Raw genomic sequence first — 21,829 nt, forward strand, 5'->3', positions numbered from 1 at the left:
CCTTCAATGGTGCAGACATTTTTTGGTAACCTTCCCCAGATCTGTGCCTCAACACAAATCTGTCTCGGAGCTCTACGGACAATTCCTTCGACCTCATGACTTGGTTTTTGCTCTGACATGCACTGTCAACTGTGGGACCTTATATAGACAGGCGTATGCCTTTCCAAATCATGTCCAATCAATTTAATTTACCACATGTGGATTCCAATCAAGTTGTAGAAACATATCAAGGATGATCAATGGAAACAGGATGCACCTGAGGTCAATTTCGAGTCTCATAGCAAAGTTTCTGAAAACGTACACTACCGTTCAAAGTTTGGGGTCACTTAGAAATGTCCTTGTTTTTGAAAGAAAAGCACATTTTTTGTCCATTACAATAACATCAAATTGATCAGAAATACAGTGTAGACATTGTTAATGTTGTAAATGACTATTGTAGCTAGAAACGGCAGATTTTTTATGGAATATTTACATAGGTGTACAGAGGCCCATTATCAGCAACCATCACTCCTGTGTTCCAATGGCACATTGTGTTAGCTAATCCAAGTTTATCATTTTAAAAGGCTAACTTGTTGAGTATCTGGAGCATCAGCATTTGTGGTTTCCATTACAGGTTCAAAATGGCTAGAAACAAATAGCTTTCTTCTGAAACTTGTCAGTCAATTCTTGTTCTGAGAAATTAAGGCTATTCCATGCGAGAAATTGCCAAGAAAATGAAGATCTCATACAACGCTGTGTACTACTCCCTTCACAGAACAGCACAAGAGCGCAACAACTGAGCAAGAGGGCAAGTACATTAGAGTGTCTAGTTTGAGAAACAGATGCCTCACAAGTCCTCAACTGGCAGCTTCATTAAATAGTACCTGCAAAACACCAGTCTCAACGTCAACAGTGAAGAGGCGACTCCGGGATGCTGGCCTTCCAGGCAGAGTTCCTCTGTGTTCTTTTGTCCATCTCAATATTTTATTTTTATTGGCCAGTCTGATATATGGCTTTTTCTTTGCAACTCTGCCTAGAAGGCCAGCATCCCGGAGTCACCTCTTCACTGTTGACGTTGTGTACGTTTCTCAAACTAGACACTCTAATGTACTTGTCCTCTTGCTCAATTGTGCACCGGGGCCTCCCACTCCTCTTTCTATTCTGGTTAGAGCCAGTTTGCGCTGTTCTGTGAATGGAGTAGTACACAGCGTTGTACAAGATCTGTTAGGAGTGTGTATCGGAGGCGAAGTTAGGTGCAGGAGAGCAGAGTGTAGTGAAGAGGTGCACCTTTAATTCCAGTCAAAATGACAGCACAAAAATAATAAATGTGCCCAAAACATGGAACATAGACAAAAAGTAATGCTCGTAACAATATCCACAATATCAAAATACACGTAACACAAACAATCCTAAACAAAGACATGATGGGGAACAGAGGAATAAATACATATGAATTGATTGGGGAATGAAAACCAGGTGTGCAGGGAACAAGACAAAACAAATGGATACATGAAAAATGGAGCGGTGATGGCTAGTAAGCCGGTGACGTCGACCGCCGAACGCCGCCCGAACAAGGAGAGGAGCCGACTTCGGCATAAGTCGTGACAGTACCCCCCCCCGACGCGCGGCTCCAGCGGTGCGTCGACACCGGCCTCAGGGACGACCCGGCGAGGCGCAGAGCGATCCGGCCAGTGACGGTGGAACTCACGCAGTTGTTCAGGGTCTAATACATCAGCCACCGGAACCCAGCATCTCTCCTCCGGACCGTACCACTCCCACTCCACGAGGTACTGAAGGCCCCCTGCCCGATGCCTTGAATCCAGGATGGAACGGACGGAGTACGCCGGGGCCCCCTCGATGTCCAGAGGGGGCGGAGGAACCTCCCGTACCTCAGACTCCTGGAGCGGACCAGCCACCACTGGCCTGAGGAGAGACACATGGAACGAGGGGTTAATGTGGTAATCGGGGGGAAGCTGTAACCTGTAACATACCTCGTTCACTCTCCTCAGGACTTTGAATGGCCCCACGAACCGCGGACCCAGCTTCCGGCAGGGCAGGCAGAGGGGCAGGCAGAGGGGCAGGTTTCGGGTCGAGAGCCAGACCCTGTCCCCTGGTGCGAACACTGGAGCCTCACTGCGGTGACGGTCCGCGCTGGTCTTTTGGCGCAGCGCAGCCTGCTGGAGGTGACCATGGGCTGAACCACTCGTCCATCACAGGAGCCTCGGTCTGACTCCAATGCCACGGTGCCAGAACCGGCTGGTACCCCAATTCACACTGAAAGGGGGAGAGGTTAGTGGAGGAGTGGAGGAGCGAGTTCTGCGCCATCTATGCCCAGGGCACGAATGCCGCCCACTCCCCCGGCCGGTCCTAGCAATAGGACCGCAGAAACCTGCCCACATCCTGGTTCACTCTCTCCACCTGCCCATTACTCTCGGGGTGGAAACCCGAGGTAAGGCTGATCGAGACCTCCAAATGTTCCATGAACGCCCTCCAGACTCACGAAGTGAACTGGGGACTCCGATCAGACACTATATCCTCAGGCACCCCGTAGTGCCGGAAGACGTGTGTAAACAGGGCCTCCGCAGTTTGTAGGGCCGTAGGGAGACCGGCATAGAGAGGAGACGACAGGACTTAGAGAAACGAGCCACAACGACCAAGATCGTGGTGTTCCCCTGTGAGGGAGGAAGATCCGTTAGAAAATCAACTGACAGATGTGACCAAAGCCATTGTGGAATGGGTAAGGGATGTAGCTTACCTCTGGGCAGGTGTCTAGGAGCCTTACACTGGGAGCACACCGATCAGGAGGAAACATAAGCCCTCACGTCCCGAGTCAAGGTGGGCCACCAGTACTTCCCAGACAGACAGCGCACTGTCCGACCGATCCCCGGATGACCAGAAGAGGGTGATGTGTGGGCCCAATAGATGAACTGGTCACGGACAGCAGACAGAACGTACTGAAGTCTGACGGGACACTGGAGTGGAGCAGGTTCAGTACGCAACGCCCGCTCAATGTCCGCATCCAGCTCCCACACGACCGGCGCTACCAGGCAGGAGGCCGGGAGAATGGGAGGCTGATCCATGGGCCGCTCTGTGTCATACAGCCGGGACAGTGCGCCTGCCTTAACATTCTGGGAACCTGGTCTGTAGGACAGGGTGAACACAAAACGGGTAAAGAACATGGCCCACCTTGCCTGACGAGGATTCAGTCTCCTAGCTGCCCGGATGTACTCCAGGTTGTGGTGGTCAGTCCAGATGAGGAAACGGTGTTTAGCCCCCTCAAGCCAATGTCTCCACGCCTTCAAAGCCTTAATCACAGCCAACAGCTCCCGGTCCCCCACATCATAGTTCCGCTTCGCTGGGGGCGGAGCTTCGGTGGCGTGCCCGAGCGCTGAGAGAGCACGGCTCTGATCCCAGCCTCTGACGTGTCCACCTCTACTATGAATGCCAAAGAGGGATCCGGATGGGCCAGCACGGGAGCCGAGATAAACAGAGCTCTCAGCTGCCCAAAAGCCCTGTCCGCCTCAACCGACCACTGCAGATGTACAGGACCCCCCTTCAGCAGTGAGGTAATGGGAGCAGCTACCTGGCCAAAACCCCGGATAAATCTCCAGTAGTAATTGGCAAACCCAAAAAATCTCTGCACCTCCTTTACCATGGTGGGAGTCGGCCAATTACGCACGGCTGCTATGCGGTCACTCTCCATCTCCACCCCTGATGTGGAAATGCGATACCCTTGGAAGGAGACGGACTGTTGAAAGAACAGGCATTTCTCAGCCTTGACATACAGGTCATGCTCCAACAGTCGTCCAAGTACCTTGCGCACCAAGGACACATGCTCGGCGCGTGTAGTGGAGTATATCAGAATGTCATCGATATACACCACTACACCCTGCCCGTGCAGATCCCTGAAAATCTTGTCTACAAAGGATTGGAAGACTGAGGGAGCATTCATCAACCTGTACGGTACTCATAATGCCCTGAGGTGGTACTAAACGCCGTCTTCCACTCGTCTCCCTCTCGGATACGCACCAGATTGTACGTACCCCTGAGATCCAGTTTAGTGAAGAAGCGCGGATACATGACTCAATCGCCGTGGCGATAAGAGGTAGCGGTTAACTGTACCTCACTGTGATTTGATTGAGACCTCTATAATCAATGTACGGGCGCAGACCTCCATCCTTCTTCTTCACAAAAAAGAAACTCGAGGAGGCGGGTGAAATGGAGGACCGAATGTACCCCTGACGCAGGGATTCGGAGACATGTCTCCATAGCCACCGTCTCCTCTTGTGACAGGGGATACATGTGACTCCTGGGAAGTGCAGCGTCTACCAGGAGATTTATCGCACAATCCCGCCGTCGATGGGGTGGTAATTGAGTCGCCTTCTTCTTACAGAAGGCGAGAGCCAAATCGGTATATTCTGGGGGAATGCGCACGGTGGAGACCTGGTCTGGACTTTCCACCGTGGTAGCACCAACGGAAACCCCTACACACCTCCCCGAGCACTCTCGCGACCACCCCGTGAGAGCCCTCTGTTGCCAGGAAATGGTGGGGTTATGACGAGCCAACCAGGGAAGGCCTAGTACCACGGGAAACGCAGGAGAGTCAATGAGAAAGAGACTGATTCTCTCATCGTGAACCCCCTGCATCTCCATGGCCAGGGAGATGGTGGTCTCCCTGATTAGCCTCGACCCTAATGGTCGACTATCCAGAGTGTGAACCAGAAAAGGTCTATCCACAGGAATAATGGGGATCCCTAAACTAAGTGCTAATGTTCTGTCAATAAAATTCCCAGCTGCGCCTGAATCGACGAGTGCCTTATGCTGGGAATGCGGGGAGAACTCAGGGAAACAAACAGGTACAAACAGGTGGACAACAGAGGACTCTGGATGAGAGTGGTGCATATTCACCTGGGGTGACGTCAGAGTGCCCTGCCTGCTGCCTCGACTCCCAGAGGGACCAACCCGGCACCGACCGGCAGTGTGCCCACTGCGGCCACAGATGGTGCATGTGAAGGCCCCTCCTTCAGCCTCCCTATGCGCAGCCCCTCCAAACTCCATGGGTACCGGAGCGGGAGTGCTGGGAGATGGAACTGACAGAGCCCCCTCAGGACGTCCACGGATGACCAGCACGTTATCCAACCGGATAGACATATCCACCAGTTGGTCAAAGGTGGTGGTGGCATCCCTACAGGCCAACTCCCGTCGGACGTCCTCACGTAAGCTGCATCGATAGTGGTCGATGAGGGCCCTATCGTTCCATCCTGCTCCGGCAGCCAAGGTCCGGAACTCCAGCACGAAATCCTGTGCGCTCCTCGTCCCCTGCCTCAAATAGAAGAGTCGTTCACCCGCCGCTCTACCTTCGTGCGGATGGTCAAAGACAGCCAGGAAACGGCGGGTAAACTCCTCGAAGTGGTCCAACGCCGCGTCTTCCTCTCCCCACACGACGTTTGCCCACTCCAGAGCTCTCCCCGAGAGGCATGAGACGAGGGCAGATACTCTCTCCCTTCCTGAGGGAGCTGGGTGAACAGTGGGCAGGTATAGGTCCAGTTGTAAAAGGAACCCCTGGCACTGTGCGGCCGTCCCATCATACTCCCTGGGAAGGGAGAGACGTATTCCACTGGAGCTGGATCCGGACGTGACGGGTAGAGATAACCCCGGTTGAGCTGGTCGAGGCGCTGGAGAGAGGTCCATGGTCTGGACAACGCAATCCATCATGGCACCGAGATGATGTAGCATAGCAGCGTGTTCCTGGACGTGTTCCTTGACTCCTCTGACCGGTGTACCTGCTCCTGCTGACTCCATGGTTAGTAGGATTCTTTTAGAAGTGTGTATCGGAGGCGAAGTCAGGTGCAGGAGAGCAGAGTGTATTGAACAGGCGCACTTTTAATTCCGGTCAAAATGACAGCACAAAAATAACAATAAATATACCCAAAACACAGAACATAGACAAAAAGTAATGCACGTAACAATATCCACAATATCAAAATACACGTAACACAAACAATCCTACACAAAGACATGATGGGGAACAGAGGAATAAATACATATGAATTGATTGGGGAATGAAAACCAGGTGTGCAGGGAACAAGACAAAACAAATGGATACATGAAAAATGGAGCGGCGATGGCTAGAAAGCCGGTGATGTCGACCGCCGAACGCCGCCCGAACAAGGAGAGGAGCCGACTTCGGCTGAAGTCGTGACAAGATCTTCAGTTTCTTGGCAATTTCTCGCATGGAATAGCCTTCATTTCTCAGAACAAGAATAGACTGACGAGTTTCAGAAAAAAGTTATTTGTTTCTGTCTATTTTGAGCCTGTAATCGAACAAATGCTGATGCTCCAGATACTCAACTATTGTCCTAAATCAACCATTTATCGGATCATCAAGAACTTCAAGGAGAGCGGGTTCAGTTGTTGTGAAGAAGGCTTCAGGGCGCCCAAGAAAGTCCAGCAAGCGCCAGGATCATCTCCTAATGTAGATTCAGCTGCGGGATCGGGGCACCACCAGTACAGAGCTTGCTCAGAAATGGCAGCAGGCAGGTGTGAGTGCATCTGCACGCACAGTGAGGCAAATACTTTTGGAGGATGGCCTGGTGTCAAGAAGGGCAGCAAAGAAGCCACTTCTCTCCAGGAAAAACATCAGGGACAGACTGATATTCTGCAAAAGGTACAGGGATTGGACTGCTGAGGACTGGGGTAAAGTCATTTTTTCTGATGAATCTCCTTTCCGATTGTTTGGGGCATCCGGAAAAAAGCTTGTCCGGAGAAGACAAGGCGAGCGCTACCATCAGTCCTGTGTCATGCCAATAGTAAAGCATCCTGAGACCATTCATGTGTGGGGTTGCTTCTCAGCCAAGGGAGTGGGCTCACTCACAATTTTGCCTAAGAACACAGCCATGAATAAAGAATGGTACCAACACATCCTCCGAGAGCAACTTCTCCCAACCATCCAGGAACAGTTTGGTGACGAACAATGCCTTTTCCAGCATGATGGAGCACCTTGCCATAAGGCAAAAGTGATAACTAAGTGGTTTGGGGAACAAAACATCAATAATTTGGGTCCATGGCCAGGAAACTCCCCAGACCTTAATCCCATTGAGAACATGTGGTCAATGCTCGAGAGGCGGGTGGACAAACAAAACCCCACAAATTCTGACAAACTCTAAGCATTGATTATGCAAGAATGGGCTGCCATCAGTCAGGATGTGGTCCAGAAGTTAATTGACAGCATGCCAGGGTGGATTGCAGAGGTCTTGAAAAAGAAGGGTCAACATTGCAAATATAGACTCTTTTCAACAACTTCATGTAATTGTCAATAAAAGCCTTTGACACTTATGAAATGCTTGTAATTATACTTCAGTATTCCATAGTAACATCTGACAAAAATATCTAAAGACACTGAAGCATCAAACTTTGTGAAAATTAATATTTGTGTCATTCTCAAAATTTTTGGCCACGACTGTAGATATTCCATTAAAAATCAGCCGTTTCCAGCTACAATAGTCATTTACAACATTAACAATGTTAACAACACTGTTTTTCTGATCAATTTGATGTTATTTTAATGGACAAAAAATTTGCTTTTCTTTCAAAAACAAGGACATTTCTAAGTGACCCCAAACTTTTGAACGGTAGTTTATGTAAATAAGGTATTAAAAAAAAAATTGTAAAACATTTGCAAACAAATCTAAAAACGTGTTTTTCGCTTTGTAATTATGGGGTATTGTGTGTAGATTGATGAGGAACATTTTTTATTTAATCCATTTTAGAATAAGGCTGTAACGTAACAAAATGTGTAAAAAGTCAAGGGGTCTGAATACTTTCCGAAAGCACTGTATACTCTCATTTTGAGAATAGTCGAAATTAACGTGTTTTTTGCTTCAAGTGTAATATTTATTGGCAGTTAGTGACAGATAATATCCTGTCACTCTTAATCAATGAAAATCAATTAGTAGACAGAGAGATTAACCTTTTTTAAATAACAGATTTACTTTTTGGAAATTCCCCCCACACTCAGAAAATAGTTATCTGAGTTACTGTAGAACATAAGGACATACTGCCAGACCGCTTGGAAAAATAAGTCAATTTTGTAATGCCTCTATTACAAATGTCAGTATTTTTTGTACATAAGTCGGTATTTATTGTTCTTTTAAAAATCATAAGCACATATTAAAGTATTTTGCCTTCTTTTCATTGCATCTGACAAAGGTGTAAGGTGCAAAAGCTATTTCTGTGAAAAAAATGATAAATTATTATTTAGTATAGATGTGGTATAAAGACATTTTCTGCTCTATAATTTATTGGGATATTCTTCCATCCCACTCTTTCATCGTTGGCTGCTTACTTTCAGATAGCTTATTGATCTCGACTGCTGTCCCAAAGTTGATGATTTCCTGGTTGATCATGCAGAATAGTACACTCGTAATATTTAAAAATATGGCTTTGTTTTGCTTTAAAGTTATATATATATATTCATTCCTCCTGACCATTTCCTGTATTAGTTCTGGTTTTAAAGGAGCAACTTTTCTGAATGTGCATTTCCTGATGATGACTAATGCCTGTGCAGAGTATGGTAAACGCATCGTGTATCATTATTTATTTGTAAATAGGAAGTAGTCAATACTGTTGCATCTGGGTCAATTATAACCATTGTTCCTCTGTTCCCCCCATATTTAGTTTTGTTGATATTTCATAGACATAAGTAACCATTGAATTTCAACAAGTTAGCAAGTGTTGTGGTCCTTTATTTGTCCAAATGCCCAGTGTTTGGGTTAGTTGTGCTTCATGATAGCAAGTGCCAAGGAACTTCACATTGGGCCTATTTGCCGATGACTGTATGATTATGAATCTGCTATTATGTCCTCAGTTTTCACTGATGCTCCGAATGTGTTGTCCTTGGTATTTTCAGCCTTCATAAAAATCTAATCATTTTTATTATAAATCCAGATTGGGTATCAATGTGCAGTCACCAAATATATTTGTATACAAATAAATGTACTGCATTGTAAAATGCTTGTCTGAGATGTCGTATGTCACTAAGAACAACTTTGTACCGTTTGTGAAAATGATTTGAACTATGGTCAATGGTGGTTGCGTATGAAGCACAGTTATTAAAACCTTGGAAATAGCGCCTTCCATCGGAATTTCCAACCAAAATTGATGACATGTGTTAAGGGGTCCGGTGGAAGCGCGCAACTGTATATAATCAATTTGACGTATAGGCATGCTCCATGGTGGCATTACAAAGAAAATATGATATGCTTTTATGTTTCAGGAAGGGGAAGGAATAGTCTATGAGAGACGTTTCGGGGTAACCGAATTGCGCACTAGGCCTAGCCTTAATAAACAAGCAGCATAGGATGTGGCCTGCAAGGGTGCCATTGCTCTCCGGTGACAAGTGGACTGTTTTTACACCTTCCTTCTAAATAAGGACGCAGCCTGTCAGACATATGACCACCGACCCAATTTGGGAGCTGCCAAAGGGTCTCTCATGTCCCGCAGTTGCTTAACGCCACCCAATGAGGTCTCTCCCTTCCTCGGTTTCACGGGCGCTGTGACAGTGTTCCGTTGAACTCTCCAGGGCACTGCAGTTCAGCGACTCTTTTCTTGCTTGCTCGCAACTTCACTCTCTACATCCTCGGCCCTTGTATTATTCGACGGGGCAGCGGTGAAGTCAGCATGACGTCATCTAGAGATGCGATAGCCTGGCATGGTGAAACAGAGTTTTGGTGAGTGGTATTCTCCACGGCCTGCGTTGCCTACAGAGAGAGAGAGGCGCGGAGCTGCAAAACATGGTAATCATCACCGCCACCACCTCAAGCTCTGCCGCACACTCTCCTATTTCTACCCCTCTGCACTGGGGCTCTCGTTTCATACCCAGAGTTCAGATCCGCGTTCCAAAAATAATCCACTGCCAGCATGCCGAAGGAAGAAAAACAAGAAGAGTGTTATTTTTAGGGCCATTAATTTTGACCACGTGCCCCGAAGGTAAACCGGAAGGCCATTGCGCAAAGGCTCCTCATCAGTATGTCCTACGAGGCCAGCACGCACTGGACGTTGACTGCGATTGTTCTCTTGGGGTACCTAGTCGGGATTGTGTCATCATATCCTATTCCAAGCAGGACAAATGCAACTTTATTGGAGAAAAGATGGGAGACCCTCTTCTCCCGCTCCATTCTGGGCATCTCGGGGGAGAGATCGGACCTGAACTGGGAGAGTGACTATTTGCTAGGTATCAAAAGAGTGCGGAGGCTCTACTGCAACGTGGGCATCGGGTTTCACCTCCAAGTCCTCCCAGACGGCAGGATAAATGGTGTACATAATGAAAACCAGTACAGTGAGTTGCTTCCACAGATGTAATGCAATAGACATCACATAAAGGGGTCGTCAATAATTATGCATCAAACAGAGCCTATAGCCCATATTTTGCGTGATGTGTCATAAGACGCGAAGGGAACATTGGATGACTTCTAGAGCAAAGACAAATCTATTAAAAACACTATCCACCAGTGCTAAATATCTCCCTAAGCTCAAACATGACATGAATGTATGGACGTATTTAGACAACAACTTATTTTTACACTGGCTCCTACAGCGGCCCAGAAACGAACAGTCACCGACACCGCACACGTCCAAAAGGGCAATTATTACACGATAGCCTAAACTGAGCAAATATCGAAAATTGAATGTGGGAATGTATATAGAACAAAGACTCAGCATCCTGCGTAGCAACCTGCAAGGTTACACCCACAAACGCAGAGCACATCCTAGCTATAGCCTAGCCTACAACCATTTCGAAACATATTTTGTGCCAGTCTGATCGGATGTGTTTTTCCAATATCTAATATTTGGTATTTTGTTCAATTAGGTCTATTAGAGATCTCAACGGTAGAGCGAGGAGTGGTTAGCTTGTATGGTGTGAGAAGTGAGCTGTTTGTCGCAATGAATGGCCGAGGAAGGTTATACGGAACGGTAGGTATGCTCACTATTACATTTATTGTCCTGCAATATTTGTTTGAATGGTTCCGCGTGGCATTTGCTATTATGACTGATCGGGTTTTATTTGCATGCCATTTAAAGCTGTTGGGTGTGCCTATCTTAACATGTGCTGTGAATTATGTGATAAGACATATGCTAGTGGAATGGTATTTTGGTATTTTTTATGGTTCATTATATATATGTTTACCCTTTCTTATTATGCATTCGTATTTAATTGTAGGCAGCAAATGAGCTAGGGGCCTGTTCATGGTCGACTTGCCTTGGGCAATAATGATGAGGTTAACAGACGCATAATTTGGTCACGCTCTGTAATATGGCCCTGTGTGCGGGGAAAGCCCCCCGACACTCCGACACTCCAGAACCTGTCATCGTGACTTGGGACCATATGAAATTCGTCCATTAAAGATGAATATGATTTACATGTTAGGTTACATTTATAGGTTATGCCTATCACTGAAGCCCCGTTTATACCTGGTGCTAATATGGGACCTTTGTCCTGATCTTATATACATTCTGATTGTGCCCACATTTCCAGAAATGTGTATTAAAATGTGTCTTATCTGTCCACTGTGTCTGCATTGTGAACAGATTTCCTGGTCCCTTCACTTATGCACATTTTTCACAGCTATTATTTCAAAATAACGTTTCTTTATTGTAAGACACATATTGATGTAATCAGTTAATGGTGCCTCCTGTCAATGATTTTAGAGGGCAAAATAATTATGATTTAAAATGGTGCCTCCTGTCAATGATTTTAGAGGGCAAAATAATTATGATTTAAAATGGTTTCTCTGTCCAGATCTGTCTACACTTGTAAGATATCCAGACACAATGTGTGACTGACTACCTCCGGAGGTGGGCAGGATGATCTGACCACAATCAGGTCACAATGTGTCTTTTGATTGTCTACACCTGTCTACAAATGTGGGCAAAATCAGAATGTGGACAAGATCAGGACAAAGGACGCAAATTAGAACCAGGTATAAATGGGGCTTGAGTGAAGTGCATCCTCTGACTATAGATGTTGAACAAATAGTTTTGAGCTAGGATTGAGTTAATCTCCAACAAGTCGATCAAGAGCTACCAGTAGCTCACTGCCCACCTGTGAGTAGCTCACCAAACAATTCTGAAACTACACTGAACAAAAATATATGCTATAATTTCAAAGATTTTACTGAGTTACAGTTCATATAAGCAAATCAGTCAATTTAAATAAATTCATTAGGCCATAATCTATGGATTTCACATGATTGGGAATGCAGATATGCCTCTGTAGGCCACAGAAAGGTAGGGGCGTGGATCAGAAAACCATTCAATATATGGTGTGACCACCATTCGCCTCATGCAGCGCAACACATCGCCTTCGCATAGAGTTGATCAGGCTGTAGATTGTGGCCTGTGGAATGTTGTCCAACTCCTCTTCAATGGCTGTGCGAAGTTGCTGGATATTTTTCTGGAACTGGAACACGCTGTCGAACATGTCGATCCAGAGTAGAGGTCGACCGATTAATTGGAATGCCCGATTAATTAGGGCCGATTTCAAGTTTTCATAACAATTTTTTTTAGACCTTTATTTAACTAGGCAAGTCAGTTAAGAACACATTCTTATTTTCAATGACGGCCTAGGAACGGTGGGTTAACTGCCTTGTTCAGGGGCAGAACGACAGATTTTTACCTTGTCAGCTTGGGGATGCAACCTTATGGTTAACTAGTCCAACGCTCTAACCACCTGCTTTACGTTGCACTCCACGAGGAGCCTGCCTGTTACGCGAATGCAGTAAGAAGCCAAGGTAAGTTGCTAGCTAGCATTAAACTTATCTTATAAAAAACATTCAATCAATCATAATCACTAGTTAACTACACATGGTTGATGATATTACTAGTTTATCTAGCCAGTCCTGCGTTGCATATAATCGATGTGGTGCGCATTCGCGAAAAAGGACTGTCTTTGCTCCACGTGTACCTAACCATAAACATCAATGCCTTTCTTAAAATCAATACACAAGTATATATTTTTAAACCTGCATATTTAGTTATTAATATTGCCTGCTAACATGAATTTCTTTTAACTAGGGAAAATGTGTCACTTCTCTTGCAAACAGAGTCAGGGTATATGCAGCAGTTTGGGCCGCCTGGCTCGTTGCGAACTGTGAAGACTATTTCTTCCTAACAAAGGCAGCCAAGTTCCCCAAACGGGGGATGATTTAACAAAAGCGCATTTGCGAAAAAAAAGCACAATCGTTGCACGACTGTACCTAACCATAAACATCAATGCCTTTCTTAAAATCAATACACCGAAGTATATATTTTTAAACCTGCATATTTAGCTAAAAGAAATCCAAGTTAGCAGGCAAAATTAACCAGGTGAAATTGTGTCAGTTCTCTTGCGTTTCTTGCACGCAGAATCGTGGTATATGCAACAGTTTGGGCCGCCTGGCTCGTTGCGAACTAATTTGCCAGAATTTTTCAGAATTATGACATAACATTGGAGGTTGTGCAATGTAACAGGAACATTTAGACTTATGGATGCCACCCGTTAGATAAAATACGGAACGGTTCCGTATTTCACTGAAAGAATAAACGTGATAGTTTCCGGATTCGATGATATTAATGACCTAAGGCTCGTGTTTCTGTGTGTTATTATGTTATAATTAAGTCTATGATTTGATAGAGCAGTCTGACTGAGCGGTGGTAGGCTCCAGCAGGCTCGTAAGCGTTCATTCAAAATAGCACTTTCGTGCTTTTTGCCAGCAGCCCTTCGCAATGCATTGCGCTGTTTATGACTTCAAGCCTATCAACTCCCAAGATTAGGCTGGTGTAACCGATGTGAAATGGCTAGCTAGTTAGCGGGGTGCGCGCTAATAGTGTTTCAAACGTCACTCGCTCTGAGACTTGGAGTAGTTGTTCCCCTTCATCTACATGGGTAACACTGCTTCGAGGGTGGCTGTTGTCGATGTGTTCCTGGTTTGAGCCCAGGTAGGAGCGAGGAGAGGGACGGAAGCTATACTGTTACACTGGCAATACTAAAGTGCCTATAAGAACATCCAATAGTCAAAGGTATATGAAATACAAATCGTATAGAGAGAAATAGTCCTATAATTCCTATAATAACTACAACCTAAAACTTCTTACCTGGGAATATTGAAGACTCATGTTAAAAGGAACCACCAGCTTTCATATGTTCTCATGTTCTGAGCAAGGAACTTAAACGTTAGCTTTCTTACATGGCACATAATGCACTTTTACTTTCTTCTCCAACACTTTGTTTTTGCATTATTTAAACCAAATTGAACGTTTCATTATTTATTTGAGGCTAAATTGATTTTATTGATGTATTATATTAAGTAAAAATAAGTGTTCATTCAATATTGTTGTAATTGTCATTATTACAAATAAATAAATACAAAATTCAGCCGATTAATCGGTATCGGGGTTTTTGGGTCCTCCAATAATCGGTATCGGTATCAGCATTGAAAAATCATAATCGGTCGACCTCTAATCCAGAGCATCCCAAACATGCTCAATGGGTGACATGTCTTGTGAGTATGCAGGCCATGGAGGAACGGGGACTTTTTCAGCTTCCAGGAATTGTGTACAGATCCTTGCTACATGGGGCCAAGCATTATCATGCTGAAACATGAGGTGATGGCGGCGGATGAATGGCACGACAATGTCCTCAGGGTCTCGTCGTGGTATCTCTGTGCATTCATATTGCCATTGATAAAATGCAATTGTGTTCGTTGTCCAGTATCTTATCCCTGCCCATACCATAACCTAACCAGTTATGATGCCGAACTGCAGTCAGGATAACAAGCACCCTTATTAGCTTCCCTGAGACAGTTTCTGACAGTTTGTGCAGAAATTCTTTGGTTGTGCAAACCCATAGTTTCATCAGCTGTCAGATGGCTGGTCTCAGACGATCCTACAGATGAATAAACCAGATGTGGAGGTCCAGGGCTGGCATGGTTGCATGTGGTCTGCGGTTGGAGACCGGTTGGATATACTACCAAATTTTCTAAAATGACGTTGGAGGCGGCTTATGGTAGAGAAATTAGCATTCAGTTCTCTGGCAACAGCTCTGGTGGACATTCCTGCAGTCAGCATGCCAATTGCACGCTCTCTAAAAACTTGAGACATCTGTGGTATTGTGTTATGTGACAAAACTGAGTGGCCTTTTATTGTTCCCAGCACAAGGTACACCTGTGTAATGATCTTGCTGTTTAATCAGCTTCTTGACATGCCACACCTGTCAGGTGGATGGATTATCTTGGCAAAGGATTGGCTCACTAACAGGGATTTAAACAAATTAGTGCACAACATTTGAGAGAAATAAGATGTTTGTGTGTATGACAAATGTCTGCGATCATTTATTTCAGCTCATTAAACATGGGACAAAGACTTTCTATGTTGCGTTTATATTTTTGTTCAGTATACATGCAATTTTCACGTGTTCTCACAAGTATCAGACACCGCAAGCTCCTAGCTAGCCTACTATATAATCAACGCACCATTGACATTATCCCACCCCAGGTTAGCCACTATTGGCCAAACCTAGCACAATATCTGCCAATTAATTTCCAGCAATATTGCCCCTGTCTGTCTGTGGTGCGCGCGTTTGTCTATCACTCCGTGTGTAGCCAGTTGACGTGATTTTGACAGAAATACTTTCCCCAAAACCTTCTCAATGAAATGTTAACTGCAAAGTAGGATTATCTGGTAGAAGTATATCATGAGTAAGTATATAATTTGTATCTATTATGTGTTATTTGCAAACTTTGCAATTAAATGAGCAGCAGCAGTACAGAACCATGCTAGACCGACACGTTAGATGACACATTCCTCGCTTGCTAGATGCGCAATTAAAGGGCCAGATGCGCAATTAAAGAGGAAATTACACTCGAATCAAAATGTGTTCGTTTTGTTCTAGACACCCCCCAAAATTGTCTTCTGATGTGATTTAAGCATTAACATGGCCTCAGAACGTTCCAATTCCGTTGTTTCTGTATGAACAATTGTACATTTGAGAGTTAAAAACAAAAAACATCTAAAACCAGGAAAAAGAAAACTGAGAAAACATAATTTGGGAAAATATAAAACAGAATTTGAGAAAAAAAATTACAGATTTTATAGGGCCCCCTTAGAGTTGTTTATTAACCATTATTCTTCCAGGTATATTGACAGAAAACAGTGCACTACTTTCTCTTGTACCCTAAGGACCCAGAAAGAGTTGCAGAGAGAAGGGAAGAATGTGCCTATTTGAAAAAAATTTAAATTAGCTCTCCAAGGTTGGAGACCACTGTATTAGGGTATCTCTGACGGACGTCATCAGCTCCCCGTCTTGTCGATAGTCCCAGCACATGCTGTCTTTTCACAACTTATTATTGCAGAAAATGGTCAGAAAAATAATACTCTGAAAAATATTATTTGTGAAATGTTTATTAGGATAGACAAATGAACAACTTGCAAGGTGAGCAAAAGAAGGCCCATGCAGCTTTCCAATTGCGCATCAATGAACATCACAAAAAGGATACAGTTACATAGTGTATGCAATTAACAACACGTTTACATTAAAGACATACTCTGGTATTTTGGTAACTAATAAAGTATTTTTGAAACCTCTCGCTTTGGGCTGGATGTGTCAATGTGTAGTTCATGCATGCATAATCTATGATCAGAATTACTGGCTTACCTCAATCAGCCACGAAATCCCTATTTTGAAACTATCTGTTTTCTTGAAGATGTGTTGTGCCATTTTCCCTACATTTCCTGCAATGTAGGCCAGCCCACTAGCAATTTGAGTTCTAACCAATGAGCTTCAGCCCCTCAAGCATTTGATTGACAGCTAGCAAGACGACTGCCCAGCTTTATCCAATGAGGTTGCACGGCCCAGTGGACACAGTAGAGAGAGAGAGAGCGCAATTACTTGGTGCACATATGTGACGTAGTACGCAATTTTCAGGGACCACTTTTTGGTTCGTGAGTGCTACATTCAGAACTACTGGCTAAAAAGTATACAAAAGTACTAGATAATCTCTTTAATTATTGCACTAATAATTCATTGGTTAATAGGCTAATTAATTACCCATATGGGTGAGAAATAAGTTGTACAGCAGTGCTACCTGTGTGTAATACACATTCATTGATGTTTTAAAAGGATAGTTCACGTTTACTTCATCTTATTACTACACATAAATACGTCTATAGACCTGTAGTCTATAGGAGGTAGTAAACCAACATTTGTTTTTGTTCAGTTAGCTGCAGCTTAGTATTGTCTTCATCAAGCACAAACTATGGGAGTGGTAGGTAAGGTCCCTGTTAGCATGCTCCCAATAGCATGTGTAAACCCCTCCAAAACAGCAACATGCACAGTGCATTTTTTGTTGTTGATATTGAGTGAGTATGATATTTCAGGATTATATCAGTCAATTTCAATTTTTTATTGTAGTTTTCAATAAAAAAGAGAACATGCTGCAATTTTGGTTAGATATCCCCTCAAGAACATACATGATAAACAATTTAGTTTATTATGAATTTTGGATGGAGCAAGATATGTGCTATTCAGAAACAAAGCTTTACAGGTTCTTCCATCAATCCCAAATTTGATACAATTAGTTAGTGCATGGCTCCCCTACTTTACATGTCAACTAATTCTGGGTGAGGATGAAATGTATGCATGGCATGTATTTTTCTGTGCAACTTGTACAACTGTATAAAACTGGTAACTGAAACTTAACTTGGCCATACTTTTTCTTTTACCTTTTCTCCTTTGTTATTTTCAGACAGTCTTCCATGATGAGTGCAAGTTCAGAGAGAGCATGCTTCCAAACAACTACAACGCCTATGAGTCTTCCGTTTACAGAGGCTCCTACATTGCTCTCAGCAAGCATGGCCGTCTGAAGAGAGGCAAAAAGGCTACCACTGCCATGACTGTCACACACTTCCTCCCCCGAATATGAGCAAAACTGGCAGGCAATAACTCACTTATTTGCACATGTGGATTGTTGTCCAGGTAACATTATACTGTATACACCAATACAAATGGACTGAAAAAGAAAGAAATACCACTATATGATAGTATTTATTCAGTCTTTATATGTATATTTCGGTAGCTTACTTTGTATTAGAACTTACAGATATGCCATTAATTGCTGCTTATTATTTTATCAGTATTATATAAGGGGTGGAGAAGCTTCATCTGTCCCCTTCACTTTGTATGTGTGCTTGCCATACATAAATGGTGAAGACCTTGCCCTGTCAGTAGATGACAGCTCATCTCAGCATCTAGAAGTGGAATGGATACTTTTTATTACCTCAAAGCGCCATTTCCCGAATGAAATAATGTGTGCATGATATTTCTACTGAGAAGAATGCCTGTTTACTTTGAACTTTTGTCATTATCCATCAAGAACTAAACATTTTCCATCATCTGTGTCAACATTATATCATTGTCTAGTAAGGGCAACTAGAGCACTCACCAAATATTTGTTTCCTTGCTTTGTGATGAGGTGGTGGTTGCCTTTGATTCCTACTTGTGGCTCCTTCCCTTGCATGCGAGAAACGCTCCCCTCAGTCAGAAATAGGGACGACACGCAAGTCATCACTCCCTCAGACACTCCAGGGGGCTTTAGCCCAATTCCTAGAGGGCCAAAAGTATCTTCAGTTTATTTTCTTTCCAAAATTAGATCAGTTAAGTAATTGAGACTGTTGGACAGGCCGGGCCCCTCAGGAGCTCAAAGCCATTGATGTGGGAAGCTAGAACTGGAGACCCACCATGCTAGGAGAACTTTGACAATCCTGGCTTTTATGAGGCTGAGTGTGAGATGGCTTGATGTTTAGACCAGATTGAAATGTGTGTGTCTGGTCTTGGACTAACCGGGAGCCTGCTGTATCGATCGATCAAACAGTTTGATTCGTTTTTTGAAACTGATGAGGGTTGAAACCTTAACTTATCTTCCGGTTTGAAAAAAAATGTTAGCACTTTTACAGTATCTCCATTTCTGCAGTAAATGTTGAGCTGCATAAATAGTGCTTGTTTTCACGTTCACTCTGTAAATGAGGGTCTGCTACATTAATTAGAAAAATATGTAAATATTCCTATTACATTTTTTGAGAAGGGATCATTATTTCATGCAATTAAGATGTGCTAACAACATTTCAGGTATCACAATCTGGCTATTATGTCTAATATCTGATATTTAGATAATAATAAGGATTGTACTCGTACGTACCTGTTTCTCTCTTTTATTGTTTAAACTGGTTATTAAGTTGTAAGATCTTGTGTGAAAGAAAAACAGAAGCAATGTCTCAAAGCAATTCACCAAAGGCTTACAGTAGTGATGTTTGGGCTTTGTACAGTATGCAGCATAATTGAAGTCAATGCTTGCTTGCTCTCCTCCTCGAATACTGTACCTGAGCAGACCCCCCTTGGCCAGTTGACACTGTAAAAACCCTTTGTTCAACAACAGTCTTGAGATTCCAGAAGTATCCTTCCTCCCCCACCCAGAGCCATTTTAGTCCAAGGTCAGAGTCATAGACCTCTTTCACTGTGTCTAAGCACATGGTGTTCATGTTCACCAGTATCACTTGGCCCCTTTGATGCCCCTTTGACCTACGTTTTGTTTGTTATTCCTTTATTTATTTATGAATGGTGTGTAGCTCAATGAAAACCTTGCATGAATGACATAAGGTGATTTTTAGGTGTAAGTGGTTTGATTCTGTATCTCTCTTTGACTGGTCGCCAATGAGCATGGATTTATTGGGAATGAAGTGGCATAATCTGATTTAAAGATTTACCTTTGGCTATTACAATGCTATAAGTATGTTTGGTGCGTCTGAGTAAAATACACAGGAAAGGTCATCTTTGACCTCTTTTACCAACCTTTAACTTTACGCCTGTTAAATTCTTATTCCAACACAGCATTGGTAGCCCACTGTAAAATGGATGTGAGCTGGTACTTACCCTCACACAAGTACTTACAGTAGTAAGAAGAGACAGGCTGAGGCTTGATGCAGTGTCTGGTTGGGATGGAACACAGGAAGCATCTGTGTCAAATCAAATCAAATTTTATTGGTCACCTACACGTGTTTAGCAGATGTTATTGTGGGTGTAGCGAAATGCTTGTGCTTCTAGCTCCGACAGTGCAGTAATATCTAACAAGTAATATTTAACAGTTTCACAACATATACCCAAAATACACGTAAATCTAAGTAAGGAATGGATTAAGAATATATATACATATATGTCAGTGAGGCATTGGACTAAGATACAGTGGCATAGTATAGAGTACAGTATATACATATGAGATGGGTGATGCAATATTTACAAACAATTAAAGTGACTAAGATACTGTAGAATAGTATAGAGTACAGTTTACACATATGAGATGAGTAATGCAAGATACAGAGACATTATTAAAGTGGCTAGTGTTTCATTTCATTCATTTCATTGTCAACAGTCATCATACTCCATATTTGCCACAGCCAAAGAGAAAGCAAAGTTCCAATCAGATCAATTCACCAAGCTGAAATTGTATCGATGTGCTAGCTAGGCGCTATTTCCATCAAGGGGGATGGCGGACAATGAAAATATGTAACACAAAGGTTGTTTTGGATTTGGACCGTTATGAGATAAAACACGATTTTATATGCATAACTAGTAGTGCTGTTGCTTGAACCATGGTGCTCCCAGGAGATATAGCTACTGTAATAGTTATGCAAGTTAAAAGTGTTGCTCAGTCTGCCAAGTAGAATAATCTCTACAGCTAGCACCAGATCAAGCCCACTTTCATTGTCACAATGGAACTGAAAAATGTCTTCACCACCTACCTATTCAGGATGATGATCAGTAATTGAGGAATGAATGAAAACAAGCTTTTCCACTCTCTTGCATGTGTTCGTCTGGGATGATAACATAGCAGGATTCATGGTTTATTGAATTTGGATGGTGCAAAATCTTATTTTCCATCCTTTCTTCTCCCCACAATGTCATCATAATAAGACATGCAATGTGAATGTTCATGAAGGTGAACAATATTTGTTTTGATAACAACATCCTTATCATTCTTTTTTTTTTTTTGCTAGTCCATATGGGCAACAGGACACTATCATGACAACATGCAAATACGTGAACTGAAATAGATATTTGGAAATGTGAGAATTGTGCCTCTGTCACAATGGCTTCTCATGTCATAAGGGGCACCTAGTTCAGTGTACACCTGTTAGTCCTAACCATAGGTCTTTGTACCAAATGTATTAAAGCTGCTTAAAGAGTGTTAGATACTCAAATGGTGTTCAAGCCTACAGTAACTTACAATACAGTGCGTTGCAGGCTCTCCAACTTGTGAAAAGGTGCTATGGGTGGTAGTGGATAAGGGAGTGGTGGTAGCGATTCAGTGTGTGTCCCTGTGTGTCGGCAGCCTAAGTTTGAGTTCTCTCAGTTTTCTATTCCTGCACAGAGGGGAGTGTGCTTCCTTCTGAATCCCCCTCCTCTTTTTTAACATATACCTCACCTTCTGCCTTAGTTCTGATTTAATGAAATGATTGTAAATTAGTTTGAAATAACAGACTTCTTCAATCATTTGTTTCTTAAAAAATATGATGACGAGTAAGAATGCTAATATACTAAAAATGGTTTTCCTTTTATTTTTGTACGTATGTGCTGTGCACAGCAGTCAACTGTATTCCTGAATGAATAATAAAACATGTTTTATATGGGTTGTTATTGTTGTTGTTGTTTTATGCCTGTGGTGTATGTCAATTGTGAACTGGATTTAGAATGATTGAACATCCTATGTGTTGATTTGGTCAAGGCCACCCTGAGTATTTTATATTGAGAAGTAGGTAATACAGTACT

At 43.3% G+C, this 21,829-nt stretch overlaps 1 protein-coding gene across 1 annotated transcript; it reads left to right on the plus strand.

Annotated features, from left to right (window-relative positions):
* The first annotated feature begins 7,763 nt into the window (after window positions 1-7,763).
* Window positions 7,764-21,690, plus strand: LOC123723733 (fibroblast growth factor 6). The gene is made up of 3 exons (XM_014125225.2): window positions 7,764-10,315; window positions 10,847-10,950; window positions 17,757-21,690. Exons 1-3 carry the CDS (start codon window positions 10,006-10,008, stop codon window positions 17,931-17,933), a joined length of 591 nt encoding a protein of 196 aa, XP_013980700.1. The 5' UTR covers window positions 7,764-10,005; the 3' UTR covers window positions 17,934-21,690.
* Window positions 21,691-21,829: the final 139 nt, after the last annotated feature.

Source organism: Salmo salar, chromosome ssa10 (assembly GCF_905237065.1).
Source record: "Salmo salar chromosome ssa10, Ssal_v3.1, whole genome shotgun sequence".
Taxonomy (NCBI): domain Eukaryota; kingdom Metazoa; phylum Chordata; class Actinopteri; order Salmoniformes; family Salmonidae; genus Salmo; species Salmo salar.

What these genes read in the sequence shown, in the direction of transcription:
- LOC123723733 (XM_014125225.2), top strand. Translation starts at nt 10,006, where the DNA reads ATGTCCTACGAGGCCAGCACGCACTGGACGTTGACTGCGATTGTTCTC. An exon ending in ACATAATGAAAACCAGTACA is followed by an intron (nt 10,316 to 10,846) that starts GTGAGTTGCTTC and finishes TTGTTCAATTAG; the next exon opens with GTCTATTAGAGATCTCAACG. An exon ending in GAGGAAGGTTATACGGAACG is followed by an intron (nt 10,951 to 17,756) that starts GTAGGTATGCTC and finishes TGTTATTTTCAG; the next exon opens with ACAGTCTTCCATGATGAGTG.